Source organism: Capra hircus, chromosome 29 (assembly GCF_001704415.2).
Source record: "Capra hircus breed San Clemente chromosome 29, ASM170441v1, whole genome shotgun sequence".
In the NCBI taxonomy this organism is placed as follows: Eukaryota; Metazoa; Chordata; class Mammalia; order Artiodactyla; family Bovidae; genus Capra; species Capra hircus.
In genome coordinates this window covers 37,040,978-37,054,825 of record NC_030836.1, presented here as the reverse complement: position 1 = coordinate 37,054,825, position 13,848 = coordinate 37,040,978, and the positions used below count along the sequence as shown (strand labels likewise).

Sequence of the window (13,848 nt, the reverse complement as noted above, 5' to 3'; positions counted from 1 at the left end):
CTACCAGCAATAAATGCTGGAGAAGGAGTGGAGAAAAGGGAACCCTCTTACGCTGTCGGTGGGAATGCAAACTAATACAGCCATTATGGAGAACAGTGTGGAGATTCCATAAAAAACTGGGAATAGAACTGCCTTATGACCCCGCAATCCCACTGCTGGGCATACACGCTGAGGAAACCAGAATTGGAAGAGACACATATACCCTAATGTTCATCGCAGCACTGTTTATAATACCCAAGACATGGAAGCAACCTAGATGTCCATCAACAGACGAATGGATAAGAAAGCAATGGTACATATACAAAATGAGGTATTACTTGGCCATTAAAAAGAATACATTTGAATCAGTTCTAATGAGATGGATGAAACTGGAGCCTATTATACAGAGTGAAGTAAGCCAGAAAGAAAAACACCAATACAGTATACTAATGCATATAAATGGAATTTAGAAAGATGCTAATGATAACTCTCTATCAGTTCATTTCAGTTCAGTCACTCAGTCATGTCCAACTCTTTGCAACCCCATGAATTGCAGCACGCCAGCCCTTCCTGTCCATCACCAACTCCTGGAGTTCACTCAAGACTCACGTCCATCAAGCCAGTGATGCCACCAGCCATCTCATTCTTTGTTGTCCCCTTCTCCTCCTGCCCCCAATCCCTCCCAGCATCAGAGTCTTTTCCAATGAGTCAACTCTTTGCATGAGGTGGCCAAAGTACTGGAGTTTCAGCTTTAGCATCATTCCTTCCAAAGAAATCCCAGGGCTGATCTCCTTCAGAATAGACTGGTTGGATCTCCTTGCAGTCCAAGGGACTCTCAAGAGTCTTCTCCAACACCAGAGTTCAAAAGCATCATTTCTTTGGTGCTCAGCCTTCCTCACAGTCCAACTCTCACATCCATACATGACTACTGGAAAAACCATAGCCTTGACTAGACGGACCTTAGTCGGCAAATTAATGTCTCTGCTTTTGAATATGCTATCTAGGTTGGTCATAACTTTTCTTCCAAGGAGCAATCATCTTTTAATTTCATGGCTGCAGTCACCCGAGACAGCAAAAGAAACACAGATCTATAGAACAGTCTTTTGAACTCTGTGGGAGAGGGCGAGGGTGGGATGACTTGGGAGAATGGCATTGAAACATGTATAATATCATATATGAAACGAATTGCTAGTTGAGGGTGGATGCATGATACAGGATGCTTGGGACTGGTGCACTGGGATGACCCAGAGGAATGGTACAGGGAGGGAGGTGGAAGGGGGATTCAGGAGGGGGAACACGTGTACACCCATGGTGGATTCATGTTGATGTATGGCAAAACCAATACAATATTGTAAAGTAATTAGCCTCCAATGAAAATAAATAAATTTATATTTTTATAAAAATGAAAAGACCTTAATGTTGGAAAAGATTGAGGGCAGGAGAAGAAGGGGATGACAGAGGATGAGATGGTTCAATGGCATCACCAACTCAATGGACACGAGTGTGTGTGGACTCCAGGAGTTGGTGATGGACAGGGAGGCCTTGCATGCTGCCATGCATGGGTTCACAAAGAGTTGGACACGAATGAGCAACTGAACTGAACTGAAGTTGTTTAATATACTTTCAGATTTCTTTCCGGTTTTTTGTTTTGATTTTCTTTGGTTTTGTTTTTGATGGGCAGGATTTTTGTTTTTCCTTAGAAGATATTCCACTCTGAATGTAGAGTCATAAGTCTGAATTTTAAAGCCACTTAAATAATGTGTTGTTATAGGTAGCTAGTCAACAACCTGATTCAATTAGATTTATTAGTCTTTGTTCTCAATTTGTTCAGTTCAGTTCAGTCCTTCAGTTGTGTCCGTCTCTTTGCAATGCCATTGACTGCATCATGCCAGGCTTCCCTATCCATCACCAACTTCCAGTTCTTGCTCAAGCTCATGTCCATTGATTTGGTGATGCCATCCAACCATCTCATCCTCTGTTTTCTGCTTCTCCTCCTGCCTTCAATCTTCCCTATATCAGGGTCTTTCCCAATGAGTCAGCGTGTTTAGTATGCATTCAGTCTCTTTTCAAATCAACTAATATGAATTAAATTCCTCTCTGTCCCCACTGCACTTCCAACTCTAGGCCAGAAACAAAAGCCTGCAGAGACTGAAGGCTGATTCCAGCACATTGTTGTGGAGATTTCATTCCCACTGTTTTCTCTGGGAAAAAAAAAAAAGGTAGTTGCTAACATTAAAAGCAGTACATTGTACATAAATATCCAAACTTCTGATTCTCTTGAAAACATGGCCAACTGGCGTGCTTTACAGCATTGGTGAAGTGAAGGAAAGGCTGCTCCCAGTGGTAAAGCCTGTGCTGCCCAGGGTCCAACATAGCCACCTAGTCCTAGTATCATATCTCCTGACTCCTGGGGACATTAGTTTGTGAGAACTAGACTGCTAGCCCTCTTAAGATAAAGACTACTTTTGTCTTGATCAACTTTGACTTTGAAGCCTTTAACCCAGAACCTAGCACACAGTTCTTCCTTGTACATGTTTTGGATGATATAAAATATCTTGTGGATGCATAGGACATTTCTTCCCATACTGAAACCATGTAATTGACGTACTGCTCTGCCCTAAATCTTTGATGCAGACTGGCATCATAGGTGCCCCTGATGTCTGCCATTAGACCCCCTACCTAAAGCCAGTTATATGTCCCTGGGCTGTCCCTGAAGTCTTCACTTTGCCATTTGACAGCTTACCCTCCTAGCAATCTCCTCTCTAATGCAGACAGCAATGGACATCGCATGAAGTGGCTAGGAAGATGACATGAAACCAAGAATGTCTAGCATGGCCCCTAGTACCCATTTCATGATGGTCTTAGCAGTTTTTTCTCCAAGTTGGCAAGGATCTCTGTCTTCTTAGATGTCCATGCAGATCAGGTTGGTTTTCCAGCCAAGATTCTAGGAAGAGATTACAGTTCAATTCTTTGTATTGTGAGAAGCTTCAAAGTCCACTCGCCAAGGACACTGATGAAGGTAAAGATTTTATCAAGAGCTTTGTGATTTTTTTCAGATCTTTTTAGTGGCCTAAAGGGGAAAACTAGGGTAGGTCAGTGCATATATAACTAGAGGCTCCTGGTCACCACTACATGATAAGAACTCAAACTTCCCTGAGTACTTGGAGCCAGGAAAGAAGCATGAAGTGGCTTGTGCTCCTTGGGCTGGTGGCCTTTTCAGAATGCATAGTGAAGTAAGTATGAGGACTGTAAGTCACATCATATTCCTTTTTCGGATTTTCCTTTCATCTGCTTATTCTTCCACCCATCAGGTTTAGAAGGGAATGGAATATTTCCCTAAGAGTCTTAAAGTTCCACTGTTACTTATTGAATAGTAACTTGCTGTAGGAACTGTGGATCCCAAGGTCTTGGTGTAGATTTGGGTTGCACAACTTGGGGTCCAGTCATGTCATGACCTATTCAAAATGCAACTCCTTGCAACTGTTCAGTGCACAGTCTATGCAGATGTCAATGTGGTCCTGTGGAATAGCACTTTTCTACATTTTATTCAACATGTCCTCTTTTTTCCCTGTCTACTTTAGTGTGTATATGCCTATGTCTGCGTCTCTGTATCACTGTCATTTATCTCTCTATCTCTTTGGAAGTCACTGGGAGTGTGGGAGTATGTCTGGGGACACACTGGGAGTATGTCTCTCTGTGTTATTTTGTTTTATTTTTCATTTGACCCTTCCTTTTTCAGCCTCTGAGTTTGCCTTACTTGTTCCCTATATTTTGGATTCTTCTTTCAACTCTCTCTTCTCTTTCAATGTGGAAAAAGATACACTGTTTTATAAACAGTGTGTTATATCTGACAACCAGTGTGACCACTTCCAACTCAGAAACCTCTTGTATTTCAAATTGCTCCCTTGTAAAAAAAAAGGATAAGAGTACCCCTTCTAACTCTTTCCTGAGCTTCTGTGAGAAGGTTAGAGTGGGATGGCAACAGCAATGCTAATGGCTGTCTTTGTTGAGACTTCCTATTTATCAGGTACCTTATATCCATCACTTCACTTATCCCCAAGATATTCTATTTGGAGGGGTTGTATTGTTACAGCCATCGTTTTACCGAAGGGGACACTGAGACACCATATGGTCATATGGCTTACCCAAGATTGCAGAACATAACCTGTATTCAAATCTATGTCTTTCCCATGGTATATACATAGAATTCTGATAATGTCCCTCATAAAAATTATTAGAAAATACACAGAGCCATTACAATGACAGTTACACCTTAACACTGACAGCTAACTGTAGCATCTTCTTTGTTTTCTTTGTCAAATGCTTGGTGAAAGAATACCTCTAAGGAGAGTGAAGACCATGAGAAACACCCTCAGTGGAAAAAAGATGCTGAACAGTTTCCTGAAGGAACATGCTTACAGACTGTCTCAGATTTCTTTTCGTGCCTCAAATCTAACTATTAACCCTCTGAGAAACATCATGGATGTGAGTATTTTGGGAGGACGGTGCTCCACAGCACCCCCTGGTGCTCTTGCCCAGTACTGAGGCTCATCTAGAGGTGTCAGGTGGGATGTTGGGGTTGGAGTTCCTGCAGGAGGCAGAAACCCTGGAAAACCGGGAGCCCAACCAGAGGATAAGGCACTCTCATCCTCAACTGTTGGTCTTTGTGACTGAGCCCAGCAATCACCAGGTGGCAGGTAAATATCTATTTCTGTGTCAAAGATGCGTCATTAGTTTAAGGGAGATTGTTCCTTCTAAACTTAGTGAGCCACTTAGTTACAGATGAGGAGTGAACCGTCACTGATCAAAAGGTAGAATCAACTGCAAAGCAATTGTGAATCCCCAGGTAGAGGAATTCAGTTTTCACAGATGCAAGAACGACAACAGCAAAAAGCTACTGAACCTGTATTCCGTGTATGGCCATAAAAATCACTGTGGTTACTGTTTTTAGATTAGAAAAAAGGCTTATTTTGTCTTCAAAATGTCTTTAAGAATGTCCATGCCAGCCTGAGAGATGGACAAAGAGTAAATACATGTAAAATGAAAGGGTCACCTATGCTTGTTGATTGGATGTGGTCTGAGTTTAGAGGGAGTGGCTGGGGTTGATCAAGAAGGACCTCCTGGAGAAGGGGGTGCTAAGGCTGGGTTTGAAGAGAGGACAGAGGTTCTCAAATGAAGGCACCAGGACTACCCTGGGTGCCCAGCAGTCCTGGAGGTGCAGTGATTATGCCTCTGGGATCCCATGCAGGAGATACCACTTCAGTGCCTGGTCATAGAGTGAATATCCTGCATACAATGTAGTACAGGAAAAATATATCAAATGCAGATACCTCTGTGATGAAAGTCTGTGAGCTGCATGGTGGTTAGAAAGTGATCTCCAGAGATATGAGACACCCAGAGGGAGACATCACTGTGGGAATAGAGGGTAGCCAGTTCTACACTAACCCACTCACTCCTTCTCCCTGTAGATGCTCTACGTGGGTAAAATCACCATTGGAACACCCCCTCAGGAATTCCAGGTTGTCTTTAACACAGGCTCATCTGACTTGTTGGTGCCCTCCATCAATTGCCTCAGCCCAACCAAGAGACCCTGTAGTGAGTAGAGACACCCTGTACCCAGACTATCCTTCACTGGCCTTGCCACCCTATTTACGACCTTGGCACCTGATGACACTCATCTCTTGTTTCTGCAGGTAAACAAGATAAGTTCAAACATCACCAGTCTTCCACCTTCCGGTTTACCAATGACACCTTCAGAATCTACTTTGGTTCCGGAACAATGAGAGGAGTTGTTGCTCATGACACAGTTCGGGTAACATTGTAACAAATGCTGAGTCAGGACTGGCTATAGAGTGACCACTGCTTGCAAAACAGATGCAGAACCATCTGGCAGGACCCTTCCTAACCCAACTCCCATAGATATTGGCCATCTTATTCACAGGATCATGTCTCTGGGGAGGCAGTGCCCATGGTGACACATGAGCAAACCGATTAGCTAACCCAGAGAGTGGCTTGAGGTGTGGACTTGCAGCTCCTCTGCCCATGAGCAGTTCAAGGTTCATTTTGCTGTGAGCGAGAAGAAGGGATAAAAGCACTCAAATTTATATTCAAAGACTGTTCCAGGCACTTTCCAGTGATAACTGGTTTAATCCTGCAGCAATCCCACACAGCAGTTACTCTGATTAGCTCATGAGACATATGAGGAATCTGAGGTGCAGCTAGCAAGGGCCTTGCTGAGGTCACACATTGATAAAAGGTGGAGATAGGCTGGCTTTTCAGGACTGAAGTTGCTGTGGGGTGTTTGGGGACAGGATAAAACTGATCTGGGGGCCCTGGGTGCCGGCAAGGACTTCAGGTATACAGAGTGGGAAACTGGAAGCCTGAGAATTCAAGGGGCCTGATAAATGATTTCTCACTCTAGAGGATCCTTGAGAGTCTAATAAACATATGGTCTGCCTCCCCCAAAGTATTTGAATAGTTCCCTTCTCTCTCTTTCTCTCTCATACACACTCACAGAAATATACACATATCCCCAAAAGTGAATCCCCCAGGCAATAATTTCATAGAACCCTGCAAGCAAGATTGTGTTTTTGGCTTCTGTCTTCCTGGACAGATGCAGAAGCCACAGTAGCTTACAGAGAATGCAGTCCATTCCTGTCATTAGGTCACAGCGATGCCAAAGAAAAGGCTATCTTGCTTTTGTTTTGTCTGTAAGGTGGCACCAATGGGACCTGGCCCAACTCTTGGTTGCCCCACCTGTACAGAAGCCATCAGGCCAATTTGACTCACTGACATGGTGTTTTTCAGAGGGGCAGGTGTTTTAAAATTCACAGCCTCTCTCAAATAGAACCCAAATTCTCCTTCCACCTTGCTCTAACCATCTGTGGACCACCAAAGACAGAGCCCAGCTTCAATTCTTCTCTGAGGATATAATGGCAAGGCACCCCAGCCCAGTCTTAGCTCCACTTCATGTATCTGTAAGTGGGAACACTCTTCTCTCCCGCAGATTGGGGACCTTGTAAGTACTGACCAGCCGTTTGGTCTAATCTTTTTGGAAACCTGGCTTGATATCCCTTTTGATGGCATCTTGGGCTTGAACTATCCCAACATATCCTTCTCTGGAGCCATCCCCATCTTTGACAAGCTGAAGAATGAAGGTGCCTTTTCTGAGCCTGTTTTTGCCTTCTACTTGAACAAGTAAGTCTGAGATGGACAACCTCTTCCTCCAAATTAGGTGTAATATGCTTTTAGTTGCAAGAAAATTGTAGAACACTTGATAAAGAGGTATCTTGAGAGATAATCTAACCCACCATAAATATGGCCCCAGGGCCCTACCTGGCCTCACCCCTGGCATTTATAAATAAAATTTTATTGGAAGACAACCCTGATCCTGGGCTCAAGACCAGTAACTTGGTCTAGGGGAGTGAGTGAGAAAGAAGGCTAACGGAAAGCAACAGAAAACAAGTTGAAGGAAAAGGCATTAGGATTTGCTTATGAATTTGATAAGGAAGTAAGGAGAAGGCTGGTGGATATCTTTCCTTCCTCATTAGCATTTCACTTGAAGCCCAGGATCAGCTACCCAATTTGTAGGAGGCAATGAAAAACAAAAGTTTAGGACACAAAAGTGTGGGACCCCTTTTTCAAGAAATATTAGGCATTTCAAGACAGAGAAAGCAGAGGTGGGGCCCCTTCTAAGTATGGGGCCCTTTGGACAGTAGATGTCACAGGCCAGTGGAGCCAAATCTGGGTGACCTGAACCCAAACCCTTAGAACTTCCAGGCTTGATTTTCCTGAAAAATGACAAGATGGACAAGGGGAAAGCCAAAACACTTCAGCACCCTGTCCTCTGAGGGTGTCTGAGCACTCTGGTCGCTGGAGGTCCAGGGAGTCTTCAGAAGACTTAGTGGGTGGAGCCCAGCCAGGTGATTCAGCTTCTAACCTCTGTGCCACTCATTAGCCAGTAACAGCCAACAGTCTGGATCTCAGTCTTTCCTAGATGCTATTTCTGCATCTGTACATGGGGACCTTATTAGGGCCTTGATGGGTGGACAAGCACAGCTCTCAGACAGTGCTGTTGTTACTGTCCTCCAAGGATCCCCCCACCTCTCTTCTCTCTACAGAGACAAGCAGGAGGGTAGTGTGGTGATGTTTGGTGGGGTGGACCACCGCTACTACAAGGGAGAGCTCAACTGGGTACCATTGATCCACCCAGGCGAGTGGAGTGTACCCTTGGACCGGTAAGCCTCTCCCTCTTGAGCCCAAGTGATGCTCCCACTACTGTACACGAACGCAGGCAGAAACACACAAATGCATTCTTAGATGCACAGTCACACAGACATATACACCACCCACAACAACACAGACAGACACACAGACTCATGGAAACACACAAGCAGACACAAAACATGCATAGCTAGTCAAAGACACACAAACACACACAGAGACACATACAAACACATACGAACAAACACACAAGCACATAGATACACAAACAACCCATGGGTTCATAACCCCCAGGCATTCTGAGCAAGGCTCTGACCAGGGTCCTGAAAGAGTCTAAAGAGGTCTGTTCAGCTGGGAAAGGGCTGCACCCACCGCCCTTTGAGGTGTGGAGCATGGTTAGAGGACTCTACAGTGTGGTGAACAGAGGATCAGGGAGAATTTCACCAGCCTGGACAGAGTTATGATAAGATGATCAACTGTCCAGGGCTACCTAGGACATAGGAAGTTCTCAGTACAGGTAAATGTCAGTTTAAAAACAGGGACAGTCCTGAGAAAATGGGGAAAATTAGTCTTCTTTGGGAGCAGCTACGCAGCAGTGGAGGGAGTTTGGCTGCAATCTTAAGACATGAAAGCAACTAATAAAAAGACACCCCATGTTCTTGAGCACACAGTGGGGCAGGAAGATGGGATCTTCCTGAGAAGATCTCACAGAGAATCAGGAAGGTGGGATCTAGGAGTGACCTGAGGACAAGAGGCATAATTGATAGGATTCTGTGTGATACCCTCAGACAAAAGCTGACCTATCCTTTGGAGTTTCTGCAGGCTAGTCATGTATTTCCTGGCCAGGGTCTCAGGGTCTGAGCTGGTTGTAGGAGCAGTGCTGGGTGACGCCCTCTCCCAGAGGAGCCCCTCTATCCCCCTACTATGAGAATCTGCTGCCCCTGAGAATCTCCACCTTCACTTTGTGTGAGACCCATTATTTGTTCCTCACCAGATACAGCTCTCTGGAAGTTACTTATTGTTTTCTAAGTCTTCATTCACTCATTGAACAGACAAGCATTTGGCATCCACTCTATGCCAGGCACTTTAGGGAGGCAAGGAGAATAAAACTTGCCTTCACATCTAAGAAGGCAGATGTACATGAAGTGACCTGCCCACATAGTGAATTGTGACTTTGGTACATGCTAGACGTGATGAAGAGAAGGCAATTGCAACCCACTCCAGTACTCTTGCCTGGGAAATCCCAGGGACAGCAGAGCCTGGTGGGTTGCCCTCTATGAGGTCGCACAGAGTCGGACACGACTGAAGTGAGTTAGCAGCAGCAGCAGCAGACATGAGGAAGGGTCTATAGAGAGTGACCAAGACAGGAGACTGATAAACACCAGGGGAAAGACTTCCTGAAAACAATACAATTAAGCTGGAATCTGGAAGATGAGAAGAAATTTGCTAGTCAAATGGGACTGGAGTTTTCTAGGAAGGAAGACCAGCATGTGTCAAGGTACAAAAGATCCTGGTGTATTCAAGTACTGCATTCGAGGATGTCAAGAAAGGTGTTGGGTCGAGAGCAAAGGAAAAGAGAGAAAGACACGAAGGGCTGTTTAGGGACAGTTGGGAAGGGGGCAACTCTGGGGAGACTCAGAGTGACCTTGATGCCCGCTTTCTTCCATTGTCTCTCAGCATCTCCATGAGAAGAAAGGTTATCGCTTGTTCTGGTGGCTGTGAGGCCCTTGTGGGCACCGGGACAGCACTGATCCTTGGCCCAAGAACAGTGGTTGAAAACATACAGAAGCACATCGGTGCCACACGACAGTGTTTCGAGGTGAAGGGTCATGCCCCAGGGTCACTCCCTGTCTCCACACACAATAAGGATCTCCAGGGCCAACCTCTCACCCTCTCTCTCTAACAGTACTTTGTTTCATGTTCTGCGGTCTATGCCCTGCCCTCTATTGTCTTCACCATCAACGGCATCAACTACCCAGTGCCACCTCAAGCCTACCTCGTCAAGGTGAGGGGACAATACTGCGGGTTGGTTCTCTAACTGGAGCTTGCAGGAACCCTTGGGCTGCTGCTGGGAGGAGGCGCCCTCTGGAGGCCATGTACACCATTGCATATGCTGTTGAGCCCTGTGGCTGGGCTAGTGCCTGCCAGAAAATCAATTACTTGAGAGTAAAGGGCCGTCTGGGACACTAATCTTCCTGAAATAAATGTGGAGACACCACATCATGCCAGCATGGTGGGAGTCAGGGAGAGGGGAACACTAAGGTCCTCAGTCCTCAAAGAGCTGCAATTCAATCTGAACCTTTAGGTGCATGAACATGAAAGTCAGCTTTAGCAGTCCCTGAAGTAGACCATGTTACAAGGAGAATGACTGGGGACAGTCCCAGTGGGATGTTTCAGCATATGTTAACAGTCTCCCTTCCCTTCTCAAAGTTTTCCTGGTTTGGATGATAAATTACATGGTCAGCCTAGTACTCGGCTGCATCTTCCGCCTGCTCTGGCCTGGTGCCTCCTTTGTGAGTTGGGTACCCGACTCCTCAGTGGGAAGTTTGGAAACTAAGGTGAATAAAGGGTGCCCAGTGACTGCTCAGCCCAGGCACAGGGTGGAGGCTTCATGTCAGCTCCCTGAGAGAGTTCAGGGCAGGCTGATGGGCTCAAAGAAGCCTTTGAGGAAGATAGGGAATTTCAGGAATTCTAAAACTGTAAACTCATGAAGCCCTGTGGAGGGTTGCTTGGTTCTAGGCAAAACTGCGCTGGATTCCATGCAAATGGCATCTCAAGGTGGTCTGTCTGCACTGGGGCACTGGGGACTTACTAGGTGTGATGAGGGCTACGGACTGACCAGTGGGGTTGGGAACCAGAGTATATTACACAACCAAGCCTGGAGTGGCCAAAGAGGGTGAGTGTGGGCTGAAGGAGGCTTTGCAGAGTTCCTGAGTTAAGTCATCATGAACGTGTTGTGGGCACTGCTCTAATTAAGATGGATAACCAACAATGAGTTACTGTGTAGCACAGGGAACTCTCCTCAGTTATATGACAGCCTGGATGGGAGGGGTATCTTTGGGACCAGGATGCACGGATAAATACGATTGAGTCCCTTTACTGTTCACCTGAAACTCAGAGTATTGTATATCAGCTATACTCCAAAACAAAATAAAGTTTTTTAATAAGGTACAGGTTGTGGGGATGCCAGAGGAGAACTGGCATTCTCTGCAGAGAACATGTATAATATCATATAAGAGATGAATCACCAGAGCAGGTTTGATACAGGATGTTGGGGCTGGTGCACTGGGATGACCCAGAGGAATGGTATGGGGAGGGAGGTGGGAGGGGGGTCAGGATGGGGAACACGTGTACGCTCGTGGCAGATTCATGTTGATGTGTGGCAGAACCAATACAATATTGTAAAATAATTAGCCTCCAATTAAATAAATTTCAAAATAAATGAAAGAAGGGGAGAAGGAGTAAGAAAAGAAAAAAGAAAAAAAATGTTTGAACTAACATTAAAATAAAAAAGGGCAGGAGTCAGAAGGAAGTAAACAGTGAGTGAGGAGAACTATGGACAAGCTAGTTCTTTTCTAAAAAATTATATTGAAATGTGGCTAATCTTCAGTGTTGTGTTAAGTTGTGCTGCACAGCAATGTGACTCAGTTATACACATAAAATTATTTTTTTCTTTTTTTCATTCTTTTTCATGTGGTTTATCACTGAATATTGAATATAGTTCCTTACGCTCTACAGTAGGACTTTGTTGGTTTTCATTCCTCTGTTTCCCCAACTCCCAGTCCTCCCCTCCCCCACAGCCTTCCTCATGGCAACCTCATGACTTGATCCTCTTTCTTTTGGATAAACTGTCATATCCCCTGCTGCTGAGAAAACCCCTTGATACTTAACAAAAGAGGGAAATAAAAAAGTTTGTCGGGTCTGGATATCGGGGGGAATCGCCGGTAACGGCTCATGCTAACTGGTGTGTGCCTCTGACTCCCCCAGGATTCTAGAGACCAGTGCTATTCCCCCTTTCAAGTGAACAGAGCGAATCCATCTGCAGAGACCTGGATCCTGGGTGACATCTTCCTGAGGCGGTATTTCTCAGTCTTTGATCGAGGAAATGACAGGATTGGCCTGGCACGGGCAGTGTAAATGCTGGGAGTGGTTCAAGAATCAGTAAGGCCGATCCTAACACACATTCACTCACCCTTTGGGCACTCCTGCCCATGATGCTGGTGAACTGTATTTGGTGGTCTGCACACCCTATTCTCAGGAAAGAATAAAGGGTTTCACTCTTAATGGTGCTGAAATAAATCGGTGCCTCTGTTTTTGTCTGGGAGTGAACGATCTAGAACCAAGTCTGAATCAAAATTGAGAGGAGCCCTAATCCAGCTGGCTTCAAGAAACAGGGAGACTCATTGAAATGATTCTGGGAAACTAGGACGCAAGAAACAGAGCAAATACAAAGATCTCAGTGACTGGACCCAAAAAATCAAAAGTCATCAATTCTCTCTCACCCTTGCTCTTTCCCTTCCCTCTTCTTTGATGGTCTTAGCCTGGCAACTTTCTTCCTTAAGGCTTCTACACATAGTGAGGAAGTCCAAGCTACCTGCCCTAGGATTTTATATCCTGAAGGCATCTCCAGTAAGGAAAGAAAAGATTGAAGACATCAGAGTTCAAAGGTGTTCTCTGAAAGACCCACCTCAGATCACATGTACAGCCCCAGATCAGCCATCCTGGCAGGGACATGGGGTCTTATGATTGGCTTTACATGGTCTTTGGCGCTGACCTGGCAGCACACATAATTGTCAGTTTCCTCAAGAACTACATGACTAAAGCTGGAGAGAGGTAGCCCCAAGGACAGCAACTGGCAGATGGTCTAGGCCATGGAAGAGTTTGTGATGACACACCAACTCCACCACCTCCTCATTCAGAGGAATTATAAGGGGTAATGAAATCTTCTCCTCCAGGGGATTTTGGGTGAGGTGCTTCATGGAGAGCTGGTTCCCTCTTGTTCCCACACCCCAGTCACCAGCTCTATGCCACATATGCCTGCTCTGTCCTTTTGAGTCCTACTTGGTAAGTGGTGGCTCCAGGGGATCCCTGAGCCATCCCCCTCCTCCAGGGCCCAGAATGCCTCTTCCTTGGCCTCCAATGCTGTTGGGAAGGATGCAACTCATGCATCACGAGACCCAGGGTACACAGAGCCTTCAGCCTTTCTGAGCTTCCTCCAGGGGTGGAGCTACAAACTGTTTGCTTGGAGCTGCCATGGTTAGGCACTTGTGCAGTGGAAGCATCCATTCTTTCCACCTGGAGGCCCTCAGTAGATGTCTCAGCTGAGACAGCAGGGGTCAGAGGTTGATTTCCTTTCAGATTGACTGGTTTGATCTCCTTGGTGTATAAGGGACTCTCAAGAATCTTCTCAAGCACCACAGTTCAAAAGCTCAATTTTTTGCCATTCCCCCTTTTATGGTCCAAATCACGCATCTGTACATGATTACTGAAAAAATCATAGCTTTGACAATAGAGACCTCAGTAGCAAAGTAAGTCTCTCCTTCTTAATACATTGTCCAGGTTTTTCACAGTCTTTCTTCCTTCCAAGGAGCAGGTGTCTGTTAATTTGGGGCTGCAATCAAGGTCCATAGTGGTATGGGAGCCCAA

The 13,848-nt window shown here is 45.5% G+C and overlaps 1 protein-coding gene across 1 annotated transcript; it reads left to right on the top strand.

The window, feature by feature from the left end:
• LOC102181002 (pregnancy-associated glycoprotein 1) lies at positions 3,160-12,339 on the top strand. Its single transcript, XM_005699669.2, has 9 exons — positions 3,160-3,212; positions 4,314-4,464; positions 5,448-5,574; positions 5,673-5,791; positions 6,986-7,176; positions 8,100-8,216; positions 9,880-10,021; positions 10,109-10,207; positions 12,190-12,339. Exons 1-9 carry the CDS (start codon positions 3,160-3,162, stop codon positions 12,337-12,339), a joined length of 1,149 nt encoding a protein of 382 aa, XP_005699726.1.